We start from the raw sequence: 20,272 nt of genomic DNA on the forward strand, positions 1-20,272 counted from the left end.
TAGGAGAAGGGACAGTGGATGCAAACTGGAACACGAGAGGTTCCACTTAAGAAGAAACTTCTTCTCAGTGAGGGTGACAGAAAACTGGAACAGGCTGCCCAGGGGGATTGTGGAGTCTCCTACTCTGTAGACATTCAAAAGCTGCCTGTACACCTTCCTGTGTAGCCTCATCTAAGTGTTCCTGCTCCAGCAGGGGCATTGGACTGGATGATCTTTTGAGGTTCCTTCCAATCCCTGACATTCTGTGATTCTGTGTGTTAAGTGCTCTGTTTGTTCCTGCTCTTCTGTGCCACCTGCATTCAGGGAGAGGCTTTGTGTTCCTCTGCTGGCTCTCCCTGTGCATCACTATGCAGAATGAAGCCTTAGAAGTCACCTGAATATTAATTTTTCAGGCTTTCTGAAAATTTTGGGAAGGTCAGGGAAAGTATATTTGCTCCCATTACGATGGAATGACGAACGTACTGAGCAACGAATAGATGTGCCAACCTGGGATAATTTGCCCCAAACTTGGTCCTGCTGTCAGCTCCTCTGGACTCCTGCCAGGGGCCTATGGACATATTCATCCTGCAGTGACTTTTTGTGCAGAGCAGTTGCACATCTCCTCTGAATACAGAGATGCAGCATCTGAAGGGTTAGAGATCTGTAGGTCTTGAGCTGAGCTCCTGGCTCTGTGGCGAGAGGAGCCCTGCTAGAAAGGGCACTGTGCAAGGAAATACTCGGTGCTGGAACCTGTGGGTTTATTTTAGAGATGACTTGCAAAGAACTTGGATGTAACTATTTTCCAGTGGAAGGCTGAAATCAAAACACTTTTCAATGTTTTCCAGTTCTTCCTTTAAAAAAATCCTCAATTTTTTAATAGTTAGATGCTTTCAATGTGAAAGTTTGCTTTGTTGCAATTTTTCTCCCAAATCTTGTATTTCAAAGTTGAATTGAAATCTTGAATTTTGTCCAAAGTTTTTGATCAATTCAAATTAAGGATAAATATGAAATTTTAATGGAGAGGTTAAACATCATACAGTTTAATTTGGAATTTGAAACAAAGCCAGACTAATACATTTGAAATCCTCTATAAGAAAAGGATCTTCATGTCGGTTCTAGTTTTGATCATATTTGTTGTTGAGTGTTACAGTGTGGCTTGTCTGTGAAGTAAAAGACAGTTCTGCCCTTTAGAGAGCAGTTTTCTTTCCCCTTTTTTCCCCCCTCACTCTTTTGCCTTTTTTCCTCCCATTTTTTTCCAGAAAGAGGCTTATGCAGTTTTCTCTTTCCCCATAGTAAACATGTTGCCAACCCTTGGCTCTCTCAAACTGATAAGTATTGTTGCTTATTAGCATCAAATGCCACAGCCCATATCACTTTTGCTGCGTTGCTCAGCTAGCACATGTTGGCTGTTAAAGCAGCAATTAATCCCTTTGATACTGAATGGGTTCTATAATCATCTGACCTGTTATTTAAAAGAATAATCAAAGTTATCTAATGACTTGCATAGTTTAATTCCTTTAGGAGTCTTGCAATAGACATGGAAATTTTGCCATGCAAGCTAATGTACACAGCACTGGAAAGCTGGTGGCAAAGAATGGTTTTTAAATATAGGCAGGAAAATGATGACTTAAGCAAGTGCAGGGTGGGTGAAGGGAAAGCAGGGTTTGGTAGGTGAGCAGTAAGCAGCCTGACTGCTTTATGTTGCACTGAGAGGCTTTTTGCTGCACATTTGACTAGTATTTTTGGAGCAAGACTTTTACAGCATTTTACCTGGCAATAGATGCTCTATCAGGTAGGCTAGAGCAGTGTTTGATCTGAATTAAATTGTCAGAATTTGTGTGTGTGGCTATTAATAGTAGTTATGTATATGCTCAGAATGAATGCTATCCAAGCTAACAAAAGTAATGCAGTTTTTTTCTTCTTTAAATGTGGGGGAATCTACAGTATTGCTCACATAAATGTGCAGTAATTATTGGCAGCTTTAAACTTTGTAATAGTGACCTCTGTATGTGCTGAATGCCTTTTTTTGTAAGATACGCCCCTTGCTCCATATATCCCAAAATACTTAAATTGAGCAGCATCCCCTTTGTGGTGTATGGCAGCACTGTTACCTCAAACGTTTCTAAGTGCTGAGATGATATTGTTAGTGCTGGTTCACACCAGGGAAAAGATCCCGGCCCCTTAGTGCAGGCGGCAGAGTGGGGATGTGAGGCAAGAACAGGAAGCAGCCTGTGGCAGTGTAGGGACCAGAGAAGGAGTGTTGCTGCCAGTCCTTGAGTGGAAGAGCTAAAAGGAACCGATGAAGAATCAAATATCTTAATAGAAGTGGTGAGCACTGCATTTTTGCCAATGCAAGTATAATAGTAAAATGACAATTCAAGATTTCAACAGCCTTTTAATGCTTAGAGTGTTTCGGTATTCACTATAGCAATTCTGAGTCAAATAGTGTGGTGACTTCCTTTTTGGTATTAATTATTTTGCAAATAACTACAACACATTTGGCTCTTTACATCATTTGTTCATTTTCTTGTGTTTTCATCTGATTATGGGTATCACTTTTAAATGTAGCCCAAGTTGTGGCTGCTGAGCTTGAGAAGCTGTGTGGTCTTCCCCATTTCCTCGGTGTCTATAAACCTCATCAGCTGCAACTGAACACATGGATGCTGTGTGTTTAAGAAAGAAAATCAAGGCCCAAGGTCTGACAGATTTAAATGCTGGTGCTGGTTTAAGAATTATGCGGCTTAAGCTTCAAAGAAGGTAGCTCACACTCTGCAAAGTTACTGCCCTGCTAGACCTGATGTAACCTCTCCAAGGTGTAGTTGTGTTAGCTGTTATAAGGAGAAAGCAGAAGTAAACCTTTAGCTCTCTTCAAAGACGAAAGTCCAGGCCTCTTACTGCTTGCAGATCCTCTGTGCCGCCTGTCTTGTACCACGTGTAGCTGATTAAAAAAAGTGGCATTTTTTTGCATTATGTTTTCTTAAGAGCCTTGAAAAACACTTTAAATTTTAAAGCATGAAAGACATATCAGTAACAGAACACTGTAGGAGTTGAGCTTTTTCTTTGACTTGCTTGGTAGGAGAACATCAGCAATTAACTTTGAAATGTTTGCTCCCCTGCATCTTAGATTGGAGAAACATGCTTCATTTTTGAAATAATAAAAAATGTACTTCACTGGCCTTGCTTTCAGTAACACCCATACAAAGAACAGAGCACACAAAATAAATGTAGGTATAAATTACAAAACCAAAGCTTGGAGGGAGAGGTGAGCACAGGTTCATCCATCAGGTACAATGGTGGGTGAGAGGGGAGTTGCAGGTATTTGAAAATAAAATCATTTTGTCATTCTCTGTGTGACATGGGAAGGTCTGTCCCAAAAGCACGCTGGACTTGTCCTTCAATGGCCAGTCCAGGTGAATGGATGAGGATGCACAAAATAAAAGTAAAACCAAAAACACCCCAACACCATTGAAGTGATTCTGAAAATGATTTTTCAAGTTGCTGCTTGTCGATTGGGCACTGATGAGCTGATCCCCAGTCCTCCTCCTGTCTGATGAGCTATGGCTCTATGTGCACAGGCTGGCTTAAAGTATGGCATTTTCCTCTGCAGTCACAATGGATTTACTACCTGCCTGTTGTCAGTAACTCAGCTGATAACTTGTTCAACTGCGATAAATCACTTGCATCTGATCATCACCCCTTAGACATGAAGAGGGGATTTGTGAGGTCTGCAGTTACTGGGAGGGAGGGAGCTTGGCTTTCAGGGAGGCAGGTCTGCTTAAGGGAATTAAATAGAAAAGGAGATGAGTGCATGTGAAATAGTTACAACAAAGGAGTTAGGTATCTATGATGTGATGAAGCTCTTCACTGCTCCATAAACCACCCTGTCTCAGGAAAACAGAATGTTAATCAACTAGAGATCTCCCAGCCTTTCAGACATGAAATAAATGTCATAACAAGGGTACCGTTCATTCAGCTGCAATGGTGTTTGGCTCTACAGCTTTCCTTGGCCCTGAAAACTGACTTCGCCTTGTCCCAATTGATATGTGATGACATCTTTATGAGGACATGGTATTCACTTGGGGGCAGGTCATCAGTCTGTGTTTTAGTCTTGGTCCTTGTTTTTGGAAGGCAAGGCGTTGCTTTAGTTGCTTCCAGCAGGCATTTCTCAGTGAATGTGATTCTCATTTGCACCTGTCTGATGTTGGAGGTTTGCAGCATCCTGTGTTTTCAGAGGATTGGAGTGTAAATAACGGGTTTTGGTCTGCGTGGCAGCTGGTAATGTCTGAAAGGTTGAGTTTGTAACTCTGTTTAGATTTACGTGGCTGTGCAGGTACAGCCATAGCTGACACTTGGTGTAGCTAAGTATCATTGTGGGACTTGCCTTCATTTCCTTTGCAAAGTAGGTTTGACTGTAGTTGATTCTTGCTTAGGCAACACTCCTTCCTCCCTCTCCCTTAATGTGATTTAATACCCAACCACTTCACAACTAGATTGTGCTATTCTAACCCTCTACTCACTCAGCCCAGACAAATGCTGAAGCTTCAGTGCCTTCCTTTCCCTCTGGGACTTCTGCCACAGGCACAATTCTTACTGTGAGTCGGCAGAATAAGGTTGTGTTACGTGACCTAACGACGGAGGTCTCTGCCTGACTGACACAGTCTGTGAATGGGGTGTTCAGGGCCTTGTGCAATACCTGCAGGCTGGCACCTGGCAAAGTGGGGTTGTAAGAGTCATTTCCACCCGCTGTAGAAAATACAAGGTTGATGGCAAGTGTTCACTAAGTTAATTAGACTCGCAGTCCTACTCATTGCCTTTCTCAGAGAGCTTTAAAAGCTCCCAGTGGGATGGTTTATAAACTTCTTAAATTTCACTCTTTGTGTGGTATGTTTTGAAGCTGGTATGTGATGTCCATATGGCATTCTGCACTAAATGCAGCATGCAGTGAGACAGACTTTCTACTTTCCTTGAAGTTAAACATCCTATGGTAAAATGCTAATTAAGATGCTAATGGGTGTAGAAGTAATATAAAATATTTCCGGTTTTGATCCTGTTTGAGTTTTTGCAGCATCTTGTGTCTCAGGAGGCTTGGATGGCAGTCTGTAGTGTGAATTATGAAGCAGTGGGTAGATGCTGACCCACTTACAGTGGTTGCAGAGAATAAATATTTGCCAGAAGTTCTTTACTGCTTACTAGTGATACTAACCAGAGAGGCTGACTCTGCAAACCTGTCTGGTAAACTAGTCAATTTTTTTTTCATTCTCCTTGGTGGTTTTGGGTTGTTTGGTTTGGTGTTTTGTTTTTGTATGGGTTTTTTTGGTCACCTTCTGGGTTAGCTGTTTCTTCATACCTTGTTATATGTTTTAGAGAGCAGGTTGCCTTGTACATGAGGCAGTTAAAGGTAATTGAAGGGCTTGTACTTGTTGTGGCCATATTTTTATGACATATTTTATTACTGTAAAACACCTGGCTACTAGAGGGTATCATGCTGTTTGCATCAAAGGGTGCTTAGGTACTAAAAGAACCACAGCTTATTTCATCCACAGGCTATATTTTCTGCTTGTTTGGCACATCTGAAGAACTTTGTGTGAACAAATGATTATATGAGATAAGAGGACTGGTGAGCATGTTCTACAGAAAATGTTGTTTGGTCTCTGAAAGATACTTCCATATTAATATTATTTATTATAGGTCTGTGCAGATGTTGAGGCAGGACCAGGAACCTAGGACTGTAGGCACTTTCTAAAAGCTTGTGTTAAGAAACTTTCTAAGGAGGGCTTCTCATTTTAGAAGTTATTTGAAACTTCAAAATTGGTACCACAACAGTGGAAGAAGAGACATTGTGCCCTTTGTGCATAAACATCCTGAGTGCTGCACAGCCGTCCACCCTAGCATGGGCAGCTCTCGTATCTCATGCTGGGCTGAGGTGCAGGTTTTAGTGTCCAGCAGCCCAAGCGCAGGGGGCAGACTTTATATCTGTGATGTTTCCGTGTTCTGTCAAACTGCACCAATTTGTAGAGGTGAGCTGGGAAACTTTGAGTTTACTGCTGCTTGCTGGAATTGAGGCACAATGGCTTTTTAATGCTTTTACTTTGGTAAAAATAAACTCTTACCACTAGTAGCTGAGTGTTTGAGAGCAATGGAATGTGTCAAAAAAGGTGTCACTTGATCTCTCTTATAAATTACATGATTGAGACAAGAAATTATCAACTCATAGCTTTGCTGTGGAAGAACAGATCAGCAGAAGAGTGGGAACACAGATCAGGATAGTATCAATAGATGTTTTCACTTCCAAAACATAGGCATTATCTTCTACTTTGTCATTCATATCGGTTAAACTAGCAGTGCCACTGGCTATGTATACTTAAGAATTTTGGTGTCAACTTATTGAGAAAAGGGAACAGAAATACATCTAGACTATTCCTGAACTGTGAGTGTGTCTGCAGGTCTTGCAGGAATGATTCCAGTGATGCTCTGGCTGCATGAAAATATGCAAGCGGATGAATTCCTTGAGTTTTAGTCTCCAGTGAGGTCATGCAACTGTCCAAAACAGTTAACTGCTTACCCATGAGGACTTCCTTAGTTAAGAAGCCAAAAAGAAGTCATTTAGGTGTGAGGGTGGAGGTATTTGGTTTGCTTGGCTTCAGTGTATGGACACGAACTGTTAAGAGAAATCAGCACATCCTGCAAGGCATGGTGATACCAGGTTTGCATCCAGCGAACAGTGAAGTGGGAAGATGCACTGCAGAGCAGCACGGTGGGTCACAAAACATGTCTTGTTTCTGCCCTTGCAGAATGGGGCTTGGTAAAACAATGCTGGGAATTGGGAGAACCTCAGTTGGCACTTACATGTGCTTTTGTCCCTTCTGTATTAAATAAATAGACCATGTGTCACCCTCCGCCAGGGAGCCTGTCGTCACAATCAATAGGTTTCAGTATGGCAGAAATAAACAGGTGTAGTGGGCTTATTTCTTCCATGAAATTACAGCAGTGCTGACTCAGGTGGTTTGGTGAGCTGTAAAGCAAGTGCTTTTGACTAAAATATCCCTTTGTCTCGGATTCTCCCCTGCAGTTTATTATTGTGTCTGGAAGATGCCTCCCCCTGTGAGTTGTGGACTTTCAGCTCAATGACAGTACTCATTAAAGTGTAGGAGCAGAAGAAATTTAACAGACTGGAATTAAACCACAGTAGAAAGAAGAATTTAGTGCACCGTTCCAGGGGGTTTGCTTGCTTTTAGTTGATGCACACACCTTAGGTATGGCAGATATGTGTACTCTAGAGCAGTGCCTTGTGGACATGTGTTAAAATAATCTAAACCACCTCCTCCTGCCAGGTGGGGCTGTACATATGGTGTAACTCAGTCTGATTGTTGCAGACACTGAACAGCTGGAGTTTTATTGTCTTGAGTGCTGGGAGTGCATAAGAGAGCAATGCCAGCAGCATCCCTGCCCCACACAGCAGCTTGCTGACACACAGCTTGCCGTGAGAAGGCTGGCTTGTGGCTGGGAGTTTTGCACAGGTCTCCAGCAACCATGATTGCGATGGCATGAATGGGGGAAGGAGATAGGGGGCTTGTATTAATTTTGGTCTCTATATTATGTGTAATTTACTTGCTGGCTTGTGCTTGAGCGGTTTTGAACATATCACATAGTAAAATGCTCTGAACTCTTTTCACCTTGTTGGTTTAGAACACTTTGTCGAGGTGATTGTTCTTATTCCTGTTTTATGAAGGGAGAAGCTAAGATATGTGAGAGGGAGAAGAAACTGCTGTAGCAAATCAGAGAGAAACTGGTCACTTACTGATTCCTGTTCCTGAACAATAACCATTGTATCTTAGGTCTCCGTTTTATAGTAAAGCAGCTTTATAAAGTGGAATGTGATAAAAGACACTTGCACTTTCCTGTTTCTCCGTGTTTCTAGTCTCCATCATGGTACTACAAGCTTAGTGCATGCTGGAGTTTGTCCATCTCAGATACTGTCAGTTATTATTGCAGAGGGAAAGCGAACTGGCTGCCTTTGCCATCCATTCAGCTTTACTCGATGAAAACAGAGGTGCGCTCACTGCTGCCCTGTGCTGCGCTGGTGTGAGCATCCAGTTGAGAAGATGAATGTGTGTAGTGGATATAAAGTCACCCTTGATCTCCTGCAAAGGGGTAAATACTAGCTGAGCATTACTGCTCCTCTGTTCCACTGTAACTGGATGTAGGAAGAACTGAGCTTGCAGTGCTGCTTTTATTGTACAAGAAATGTTTGAGTATACAAAGAAAGTTTTATGTTGGGCACTGCATACTGTACCTGCAAAATAGGTGCAAAGACCAGGCTCATGTAGTGAATGATGGCTCAGCATTCCCATCCCTATAATAAGCTTTGCAACCTTTCTGTTCTTCCCTTAGCCTACTTTCAGCACCTCCAGAGTGCTTAATTTCACTGCTCAGGACAAGAGGACGGTGTTGTCTTATGGGACTCTGGAAATGTAGCTGCCTTCAAGCAGGAGCTGGTATGAGACAGCTCATCTGCAATAACTTGATGAGGAGAGTTTGGAGGTCAGAGAAAACGTGCTGAAGAAGTGCTGCCTGCCTGAGCATGGTGATTTTGCTTTCCCTGCGCATTGGATGCAGACCAGCTTGTTATGAGGCTAGGGTGGGCAGGGTGGTGTTCCTTGCCACAGTGAGTGCATGTGGACTGGGAGATGCTAGGAATTGAGGGACCAGTAGCTTAGTGTTGCTGTTGCATTTAACTTCTCACATGTCATGTTACAACTGGTGGCAAATAAACTGAAGAATCAATTAAGTATTTTATTTCCATGCATGCCATATCAGTTTTCACAGGAGCCCTTCACTGCCAGCAGACTCTGCATCTTCAGAACTTGTTTTACTCTGGGCTTCTCTGAAGGGCAGCACTGGTTGTTTCTGCCTGTCCAGGAGTAACTCTAGGCAGCTTTTAAAGACTTTATAGAAACAATTTTTTAAATGTTACTGTCTGGAGAACCACTGCAGAAGCAAGCCCTGTTGCAGTGAAGATGGTGAGGCAGGGAATGCAACTCACCTGGAGGTACACCTTCTCTCACCACAGCTCAAGGTGAGAGCTGCAGTGGGAGATGTCCCCATTTGAGGAAAAAAAACCAAACCTAACAGGGCCCACATGGAGATTTTCCCTGCTTGTCATCTTCCAACCCGTATGTTTGATGGAGAAAAGGCTAGTAACAGTCACCTCAGGACTGGCCAGTTGCTCCAGCTTCAACAACAGCCAAAGTAGAAATTTTCCACCAGTCAGAGCTCTTTGGTTTGTAGAGGACTGACTGCCCTGGGACCAGTTGCTGTTGCTCTGATCATCTCTGTCCTGCAGGCTTTTCACCTTTGTTTTTCTTGATCCTATCTGCCCTTCTGTCTCCATTCCCATCTCTGTACTTCTTCCTTCAGTATTCTTTTTCTGTGCTTTTTTCTATCCTTGGTTTATCTCTAACTAAAGTCTTTCATGACACTTAGTAAGTAACAGCATTGTAATATTTTCTGTTGCCACCACGCTTTTCTGAGCTTTCCCTATTCTGTTGCATTTGAGATCATTAGCTTTCTGGGACAGAGGTTTCCCACCAGTATGTATTTGTACAACACCTGTTGCAGCAGGACCCCGCTATTACTGTCTAAAATGTGGTTAATACAGCTAGTACAAATCAATGATCCATTCCTAAATCACATTGGACACTACATTTTTTCCTGCAATGATTTCCTTCTTCACAAATAAATAAATGTAATAAGTATGCTATAAATGCATAAGTAAATAAATGCAAGTGTTCTAGGTTAATCCTGAAGAAAATACAAGTATGTGTGTCTTTGTATGGCGTCTGGCATCATGATGTCTAGGTAACATGCTCTCTGAAGAGCTGCATGAAGAAGTGGTGGGAGAACGTATGTTTTTCCAAGAGCACTGGCATGGCTAGAGTGTAAATGATTCTCATGGGGAGATGGGGGAATAAAGAATGGGGAGGTGGGTTGTGGTCTGCCTTGGAGCACTAAGCATGAGACAAGCCACTGGGAGCCACTTTATTTTTTTTAAATTCCTGAACCATTGTTTCACCTTCTGCCTTTTCAGCACCCTTCCCTTTTCCAGTCACAGTCTCCTTTCTTGTCTGTTAACTGCTGGACGGTAGATCTGCCAGAAGAGGCAGTGTTACTAAAGTGACATCCCTAGAGAACTGTGTCCCTAAAGCATTTGTATGACAAATTGCAGCCAGCCCCACTGAGAGACTCATGGTGTGGAAATATCTGAGTGTACACACTACTGAAGGCTGGTTGGGGAACTGCAGTGCTTTGTCTTTCAGTTTACACTTTACCATTTCTTTCTTTTACAAATGCATTGAAGACACTGATCCTTCATGAATACTGAACACAAGGTTTTTATTTTCTTTTTTTTTTCCTCCATGATATCAATATGAAGATCTCAGTAGAGAACAGCACATCACAAATCTTTCCCAAGCACTTTAACTGTTTCCTTCCCCCTCTCCAAAGGTCCTGGCTGATATCCCAATAATCAAGGCAATCACAGTGCAAGTGGCTCAGCTGTTACATGCTGGTGTGTGAACTAATGATGGCAAAGCTGCTGTTCTATTGTCCATAAGGGGGAGACTGTGTATAAGAGCTCCGGTCCCCTGTTGGCTCCGGGAACAAATGCCTGTGGAGTGGCAGCTTTGCGAAGTGAAATTCCAGCTGTTACTCAGTAGCTCAGGAGGCCAGTTGCCTAAAAATATGCCCCAGGGACAAGAAGGATTTTCTGAGATGGAAGAATAGCGGAGGCATAGTAGAGTGGTTGATGCAGAAAGGCACTGCTATTGCAAAGCAGCCTGGGCTGGGTAGCAATGGAATTTCTCATTGTAGATGTGTGAGGAGGAGCTGTACTGCCTGCAGAGCCTGGCCCTGGTAGTGTATGCTGGGCAGTAAAAACCTGGCTACACGGAGCCAGGTTTGAGTCCAAGCTCTTCATGCTCCTTTGCCCCAGGCTGCCTGCAGGCTCAGGAAAACAGCTCTGCAAAAGATCAGGTTGGGAAGGAATTCTTCAGACTGAAAGTACTTGCTTAAAACCAATTAAACAGCTGAACTTTTTCCTCTAGTTGCTGAGGAGTTGTCCATTTTCCCAGGGAAATGAGGAAGGAGACTGGTATTCTTTCTCTTCCTTAATGTCTGATGATTCTGACTGCAGTGGCAGCTGGTTGCTGGTTTTGCTTTCACCGGCTGAACCCCAGCTGTGATTGCAGGTGCTGCTCCACTAGCTCAGAGCCAAGTGGGAACTTGTGAGCAGGCGGCCCATGTTGAAGTGCTTCACAGCAGTGGATACAAATGAATGCTAAATCTGTTCCCTGGTAAATGTTGGAACCATGTGAGTGCACTGAACCCCGCCGAGCTGCCAAACCTTATGTCAAGCCAGAAGTTAAGTTGTTTTGAGTCTGTGTTCCCTTTACTTTCAATAGCTTGTAGTGTGTCCTGTAGGAGTGTAAATATGACTCCAGCCAGGCATGAAACATGCAACTTGAAAACCACAGCTTTTGAGAGGCTGGGTAATAGAAAGTGTGATTGTGACTCACAGGAGCTGTTTCTGTGCTCGGGCTGAAATGGGAAGAGTCTGGGCATGCCTACCTGCTGCCTGTCCTCCTCTGGAGGGAGGAGAGGTAGAGGAAGCCTGACAGGGGCCCTGCTGAATTCACTGATGTAACTGCCACGGCAGGCAGGACTGCAGCAGCCCCTGTGCTGACCACGTACTGATGCTGTAGCAACAGCCACTGGAGTGACTGTCCCAGCGCATGGACAGTGTCTGGTGTGTCAATGAACCGTGTGGCTGGGAATGTTGTACCAAATCTGCACATTCTGTTTGGGTTTGGGTTTTTTTCTACCCTTGTTGTATTCCTTACCCCTTCCACACTGTTTTTCTTCATCTGTGTATTTAAAGAAGTAAGCATGCTTCCATGTAGGTTTTTTTTTCCACTGGCTGCAATTGACACCACTGAATATCACTTATTCCTTGTCTTGGGCAGTAGCTCTTAGCTGTGATGAGGTTTGGAGAAAGCAGCTGAAAGCCCTTCAGTGGGGCAAGGTGTCGGGAGGAGGGAGCCCATTAGAGTGCAGTAGAGGGAGCTGGAGTGAATTTTCACACTGATGAACATCAGAATGAAAACCCTGACTGCTGCTGCGTTGTAATTTGGCCAAGCAAGTGTTCTCCAGGCACCATCAGTGCACATCTGTGCCAAGCACCGACATGGGCTGTTCCCATGATAAGCGTCTACCTCAGCAGTGGGTCTCATGAGTAATATCCCAACCAGACCAGGTGCAAACCCAAGCCTAGGGAGACTTTACTGTCTTGCCATTTGTCTTCTCGGTTGCACCTGACAAGCAGAGGAGAAGCTGAGCAAATATTCCAGCTGCAGTTTGACCATTTTTTTCCCAATGATGATTTTATTTTCAATTTTAGATTTCTCACACATGCCTCTAGATCCACTTAGAAGGGAAGGAGAGTATGTTGGTGCAAGCAGTGAGAGGCAGAGAAGTAGGAGTGATCATTGTTTCTGTGTTTGGGACAGTCATAAATTCTCTCTAAGCATCTAAATTGGGGCTGAGGACTAAAGTCATTATGGGAGATGTCAAAGTGGTGGCTGCAGTGATGAATGGCTACAAGTAAAAGCCAACTTACAACATTTTAAACATAGTGGAGGTCCAAAGCAATAACCAACAGCTTCAACACATCAGGCAGCAAAGTTCCATAGAGCAAAATGTCAGGTGATACTGATTTGGAAGGGGCGAGGAGATACAGTTCCTGAGCAGGATGGGGCAGCAATGGCCAGGTACTCTGTGTCTCTACTGGAAGACTGAGCAAATTCCCCCTGCCAGAGCGGTGAGCACAGCCCCATATCTGCTGGGAAAAATGCACTCGTGGGTAGGACAGTGCCTGTGCTCGTCATTTCCAGTGAGCCTGTGGCTGAATCTGCATTGGCCTCTCAGCACGGAGGGTCCCTTCAGCAGAACAGGCAATACGGTGCGGTGAGGGAGCAACTGCTGCTCTCAGGACTGCGGCTCCATGTGCACTGGTAGGGAATTTCTGCTGCATCCCTAAGCTGTTCCCAAGACCTGAAAATTTCCCTCCTTTCTTTCAGAGCCATCATCAATCACTTCAACCCGAAGATAGAGTCTTACGCTGCGGTGAATCACATATCACAGCTCTCCGAGGATCAGGTAAGCTGGGCGTGCAATGACCTTTTTTCATGTTGATCTCTGGAATATTGGCATTTAGCTGTACCTTGTGCTCATTGGGACTGATGAAGTTGCAGCAATATGAGGAGTGAAGGTAGGATTCTTGTGTTCCTTGTTCAGGTGTGGGCGAGAGGAAGAGAAACGAGGCTTGCTTTAGCCACTTTTACCACCACGTGCAGACATCATGGTCCAGGAAATGCAGAGGGATGGCTACGAATGATGAAAATATGCAGCATTCTCAGCAAGTGTGGTTGCAGACTGTGAGGATGCTGGTGTTTAAAAAGGAGCAGGAGGCTTTTGGCAGTGGATTTAGTTATTGGAGAACTGTTGGGTGTAGCTTGATTTTCTGTGATATTGGGGAATTAGAACTCAGGCAACAGCTGGTAGAAATTTTCTAGGATAATTGAATTCAGTTGTTTTAGATGTTGAAGAGAGAAAATTTTTAATAAAAAGGGTGATAGGGCTAGGTTTTCCTTCCTTAATTTGGTCTGGTTTGCTCTCTTTGTGTCCCGCTTGTATTGCATAAATGTGTAAACGTGGCTATTTGAAAATAGGCTACTGTGCATGGTCTCAGGAAGGGAAGAGATGGCCTATTTCCCAAAATAAAACATTGGGATTATATGTTAATTACTCTTGGAGAGGTAAATGACTGTGCAGGAGCCTATAGTGGACAAAATACAGAGCTGTCACGCAAGCTGAGGAGATCATCACAGACGCAGCCGTGTCAGCACCTCTGGACCTTCTGGAGAAGAAGGTGTGCACACAGTCTAGGGTGAACATTATCTGAGTCATTTCGTATTGCTCTTTCCACCGGATGGGATCCTGTGCTTGTGTCTGTTAAAAGGCCTTTATCTGTAATTCATGTCTCTCTCTGTCCATGGTATGTTTTTACTCATTACTTGATGATAGTCTTCCATGCTTCCTGCTAAGCTTTTCATTTGTTATCCTACTTGATCTTTGCTATGTAACACCCCAAAATCTCAGGCTGAATGTTGTACTGGTGTGGTGGGGAAAAAAAGTGGACCCTACTGCTTTATATTCTCTTCTTGATATAGCTGGCTAAAAGAAGACCAGTTTTAATTGACTCAATTTTTCTGTATTGTTCTACCTCTGAGAGTCACTGTACCCATAGCTATGCTTTGTGATCATTCATGTTATCAGTCCTCATTTGCTGATGATACACTGATTGCATCAACCCAGGCCCCTAAAAAAGAAAAGCTTTTGATAGCCCAATTTGAAACTGGGGGCTTTGATAGAGAGGAATTTTGCATAGTCATTAGCTTAGTCTGAGGATGGAAATGAGCTTTTCACTGTTAGCTCTGTGTAGTATTCATCCCCCAGCAGTTCAGAAAGGTCAGGTTAAATCCTTTCTTCCTTGTGTGTTATTCTTTAAATAAAATCTCTAGCAGCAGGCAGATAATGAAATCGGTGCTGATGCATGGAGCATTTTGAGGAAGATGACTAGGAAGTTGAAAGACAGCTAGATTTCTCTTTTTTTCTTTCCTCCCTTCATGTTTTCTCTCAGTCTAAGGAGAACTTCAAAAAAAACAAGGCAATAATAGGTCCTAGTGAACTGCAGAGAAATAAGGGACATGTCAGCGTGGCGAGGAACTGTGTGGTCTCGGTGAGGGTGTTCAGTCAGTTCTGTGCAATTTACTGCACAAGGAGAAGAGAGATGGAGACTTCTTGCCTCCACTTTCAATTAGCCAGCGAGCTCAGGTCTGTGCTGGACTGTGGTTTCCCCTCCATCAGCAGCCGTCCCATGTGGTGAGTACATGAGAGGCAAAGGTAGGTGACCGAGATCAAGGTCAGGGTCTGGCTTTTGTGGGGTAACAGAATTTGTTGTTTTCATTCTGTGTTAGCTCTTCAGCATGGGATGGGGGGGTTAAGCTTGTTTTTTGGCTGCTGTCTTTTTTTTCTTTCTAGCTGTACCTTTTGTTTTTACATGTGTGTTTACTTAATTCCCCTCTCTCCATAAATATTTCCTACACAAAACCCATCCTCCTTTCTAGCCTTGTGTTTTTTTTTTTTTCAAGTGTACCACATTGAAGTATTTAATACTGACATTTAAGTTGTGTATCCACACACAGATACTACATTTGGGACTGGTCATTCCCTTGAGTTATTTTGATACTTTTGGGAGACTGGGAGTATTTATTTTTACAGTTTTGAGGATCAAACTTTTCTTTTAATGAAGCTTTCCTTCCCAGATACCAGCCTTTGGCCAGATTCTCATGTGGCTGATTATACTCCTCTCTGGTATCTGAGGATCTCCTATTAATCAAGTGGGAATGGCTTTGACATAGCTCTGTCTGAAGAGGAATTTCCCGCTGCTCTGAGGTGCTTCCAATTCACTTGAACGTACTCAGCTTCCAGACTCTTACTTGAGCTAGTGTGAAACTTCCTATGCTGCTCTCTGACTGTTCTGGCACCCTGTTCATGTGCCAGATGATATATTAAAAATCATTATTTTTATTTTTGTATTTTTAATATCCTTAAAAGTAGCTAAGTAATCAGCTGAATGAGATTTTGCTCTATCTTTTTCCTAATCCTATTGAAGGCTTTATTACCTTGTTAATCGCTAATGTCCGTTTATTACCATTCTCAGTCTGTCATCTCAGTGCTTTCTCCTTTTTTATTTATTAGCATTAATGTTGACATTATTACATGCTGAGGGGATTTGTAGGCTCTGTAAAATGATGGACATGAGATTGTTTTAAGGATAGACTGTTAACACCACTGTACATCTTCAGCCCTAAAGGTCTCCAGGAACCGTAGTTGGAACATACAGATCTGCGGTCTAGGCAGGTATATTTGGAAGGCTTTGTGATACTGCTTTGCTGACTGTTGTGGGGTTTATCCAGTGTTCACATCCGAAATACTGGGAAGAGGCTTTTTTCTTTCCATACTCTCTTGAGCAAAGAGTGGGAGATTCCCTGGAGTGCGCGAATGCCAGGGATTTGACAGGGAGCCACCTCAGTCTGTCAACACCATGTGATCCTTGGCAGTGCCATTCTGCAGAGTCTGTGTGCCAAAGCAAACTCAGAATCTTTCTGACCTTGCTGTAGTTCCTCACCATGAAATGGGAGGTGTCTTAGCTAGTTATTGGCATCTTCCTTCACTTGCTAATTTGTTAAACCTGACTTCAGTGTTAATCTGTGTTTCTGTGGTATTTTCTCTCTCAACATGTTTGGCTCTTGCCTGCCTCTCCTTTAAGGAATTGAAAGATGCTGCACAGTTAAAAATAGGGTTTGCCATTTACTGCCAAGGTAGTTTTAGCTCTTCCATGCAAGTGATTATTCCCATGTCTTCAAAGATATTTGGGTCCCTTCTCAAGTCAAAGGGTAAAATAGCCTTCTGTGAAATTAATTCATAGGCTTATCTGTGCTCTCCAGATGACCGGACTGCTGTATACTTAACACACTGGAGGCAGCAGACTTTGTGATTGCTGATCTGAGGAGCTCCCAATGTGTTTTCCAGCAGAAGCAATTGCAGAAAACAGGGTCAAGGCAGTGAGAAAACAGCAACACAGGAGTTGCTCCAGAAGGGCAAATGCAGACAAACAGAAAGACTGACAATGCAGGATATGAGTGATCTGGATGGGGTCTCACATCTACCTTTTCTGAATGAGAAAGAAGAGTTGTGTGTTGTGATGTAGCACAGTTATTCTAGAGAGACTACAGTGAGAGAAACCCAGTACTTCTTTTGGTGAAATCTTCTTGGAGCAGGAATGTCTTGTGGTGCCTCACATGCCAAGCAAGTCTTGTGCCAATTTGCTGGAGAATTAGGTAGTAAAATTGCTCACTAAGGTCTCATTTTCTCTTTGGCACTTGTTCTCTCTAGGATTTCTGCTCTAAGGATCTTAAAACTGAGATGGCAGACACGTGGGACTGATGATGCTTCCTAGTCAGGAGTATCTACATGCTCTTTTCTAATAGAAGCCCCTCTTTCTTTCCAAACACAGCAGGGACACTGAGTATCTCTGGTTTGGAGGTGCCATAGACTTCATTGTGAAAGACTGTTGTGAACACCTGTACTGTGTGTATTAATCTGGTAACTGCAGATGAAAGGTTCTGGGAGCCAGAACAGATTGTGATGGAAAACCAGGAAAACTGTATCGCTTTTGAAATTGTGACAAATGAGTGTAATATTTGGGTTGTTCCATACTGTAATAGCTTTTTAACTGAGGTAGCTGCAATCCAGCTCAGTTGAGCAATCTCAAAAAGCTATTTTCCCTTTCCTTGAGGTTATACTACAAATGCAGAATACTCGCCACACACCGCCAGTCCACATGGCCTTTTATTATCAGGTGGGGCTTTGAGGGACTGACCCGAAGTACAGCTCAAGGAAGCTCCACCAGTGACTTGCACAAAAGGATGCGGTTGGTTTTAAGTGCCCTGAGGTATTCTAACTCTGATCCATTGGTGTAATGTTTTGTTCAACTTGCTCTGGTTTCTGTAACTAGCAGCAAAACCACTGGCAGATACAAAACGCTTTCTTCTTTTTTAGCACTGCTGACAGTGGTGTAAAGAGTTAAAAGCCTATTGGCATGTGTCTATTTGGTATTTTTAAAATGTTGAGTACCATCAGTGCTAGGTAGTACTACAATAAATCCTCCTAATCTCTTACATTAATATGACATGTTGTGAGGGCTCCAGAAATATTTTAAAATGGTTTTGGCATAATGCTACTTCACTTCTGAAATGCAGTGAGCTTTGGCATAGAAAGCATCAGGCTTGCTAGTGCCGTGGTGCACACAGTAGTAGGAATGTGAATCTCCAGCTATGGGGTCACCAAGGCAAAGCCCTAATTTAAAGTCATCACATCTTTGCATATAAGGCAGGGATGTTGGGTTTCATGGTCTCATTACAGACACCTACTCACGATCAGTGGCTTGAAACAGATTTTATTGTTTAAATAGGAAGAGCTAAGCTGCACCAGGTGAAATTGGAATTCTAGGTTTAAAATGGTCTATATAAAAAGTCTTCTGGAGTTGGAAAATTGCCATTTTGCCTAGCTGATGGGGTGCATTCTCTGGTTTAGGTATCTTGGGGGTTTTGTTTGTTTGTTTACCAGAGAAATATCCCTGCAGTTTCCTAGTGCCTCAGACTGCTTTACACAGTGTGCCAGGTGGAATGGGTCTGAAGAGACTTCAAGGACTGATCAGCTTTGCTGCAAGGAGATTTGAAGCTGGAGGTGAGCTTTGGAGCAGTGAGTTTGTGCTGTGTAGTGCCTTTTATTAACAAGCGTAATACAATAAACTGTGTGTTATTGGAGGAGGAGGGACAACCTGAGGTAGGACGTTAGAGGGACAAAAGAAGGGCTTTGTTTTTAAAAACACCTACTGCTGGAGAGGTGTAACCCTGTTTCTGATTCAGTCCCAGAAACCCCAACAAGAAATGCAAGAAACCCTTCAATTTCCTTATTTAAGGCTCAACACAAATGTCATCCTGCCCTTTACTGCTAGTGGCATTTAGCTGCTCTGTGCACTCGGAGGGCATTGTGACCTGGATCACCTTGGCTGCTCCCGGAGCAGGGGAGTCTTTCCACCCTTTGTGCATGGCAAATGCTGAAGACATGTTCTGCTTCCTACCACTTCTGTGAGCCTGTCCTCTTGGGCAAATGAGGAACTGCCTTAAAGTACAAACTGGTACCAAAATAAGTCTATTAAACTTCAAAGTAAGGCTTGCTTTCGGTTCTCATGGCTGTTTTCATATCCTTGCCTGGCTGTTGCTGGTAGCACAGGGACTGATAAGAGCCTGAAAACTGCCGTAGTGTAGGTGACCACTGAATGCTGGGCACTTCTTTTGGAAGAGTTGCCTTCTGGAGCTGCTACTTGCTGCAACAGGGTGAAGTCTCCTGGAGCTAGATAAGTTTCTGTGCTGGGGCTACAGAGGCAAAGCTAGGGGATGAGAGTTATGAACCCAGCTTGAACTGCAACTGGGAGAGCATGGGGCAAGAGCCATAGGTTTAACTTTGTGCTAAGCTCCCAGCCCATGCTGTGGAGACAGGCTGATGTTGCTCTAGTTCCGGTGCTTGTTCTGCACCCTTGGTGAAGGTGTTCCACAAAACACATCCCAGATATGTGGTAGATTTGAGGTATCTGTGGTACTTAACCTGGAAAGGGGGCTGTGGGTAGCTAGAGGACAGGGCTGCAGGCTGGGGTCTGAACTCGTTCCTAGCTTTTGCAGTGCTGCTTTGAGCAAACCTTGAGCCGTGTGTCCTCCTGAATGAGAGGGCAGCTGGTGTGGAGCCCTTGGGGAGCCAGGCAGCGTTTGAAGTGCTGTGTGATTGCTGGGGAAGGCAAAGCGATGTTACGGATTGCCGTCACTGCTAAGCGCCTGTGTAGGACAGGGAAAGCTCCACAGAGGATTGCAACAGAATGATCAAAACAGTCTGCATTTATAAAGATTAAATTACAACTTTGCACATCCACGATTAAAGGAGGAGTTGTCAACGGCTGGCTTGTGAGAATGCACAATTCAATTTGCATTTTGTAAGACTTCAGATTGAGAAGGTTTTTAATCCCTCGTGAAACAGGAACAATAGATGCTGGCTGTTGCCAGGTGCATAATGCATATAGATACTGTGCAAACTTCTTTCGTTGCTCTCTGTAAAGCTGGATTTATAGCACTGTACTTTGTTGCTCTAGTCCTGAGCTCCACCCTAAGCTTCCTTACACTCAGTCATCCTTCTGCTTGTGAATCCTAAAAGCAGACAGGCTGTAGCCTGCTGTGCCAGTTACAGACGGTGATGTGTCTCTGAGTTCATGGAGTCAAATTCTCCTCTTGCAAACAGGGACAGGCTTTGCAGTGACTGCCAGCCATACTCGTTCCAGGGGTTCTTTAGGATAAAACTGCCTTCAGAGACTGCTACTCTTCCTTCTCTGTGGTTGTATCCTGCTGCAACAGATGATGTTTTTCTGCCTTCCTCCTCTGGATCCTCTAGCTGGAGCTGCAGCTGTTTCCCAAAAGTGACAAATTGGGTCATCGCTCTGATTTCAAAGTGGGAAACAATTTGAGCTTTGCAGTCTCCATCCCTCCCAGAGCAGGAGAGTAAATGC

The 20,272-nt window shown here is 43.6% G+C and overlaps 1 protein-coding gene across 4 annotated transcripts in view; it reads left to right on the plus strand.

Moving 5' to 3' along the window:
* ARMH3 (armadillo like helical domain containing 3) overlaps positions 1 to 20,272 on the plus strand; it is a 128,868-nt gene that overhangs the window by 82,511 nt on the left and 26,085 nt on the right. For all 4 annotated transcript variants that reach the window (XM_071812074.1, XM_065843753.2, XM_071812075.1 and 1 more), the window contains exon 24: positions 13,113 to 13,191. In XM_071812074.1, coding sequence (XP_071668175.1) covers positions 13,113 to 13,191 — 79 coding nt within the window. The remainder of the gene's footprint in view (positions 1 to 13,112; positions 13,192 to 20,272) is intronic.

This window comes from Patagioenas fasciata, chromosome 8 (genome assembly GCF_037038585.1).
Source record: "Patagioenas fasciata isolate bPatFas1 chromosome 8, bPatFas1.hap1, whole genome shotgun sequence".
In the NCBI taxonomy this organism is placed as follows: domain Eukaryota; kingdom Metazoa; phylum Chordata; class Aves; order Columbiformes; family Columbidae; genus Patagioenas; species Patagioenas fasciata.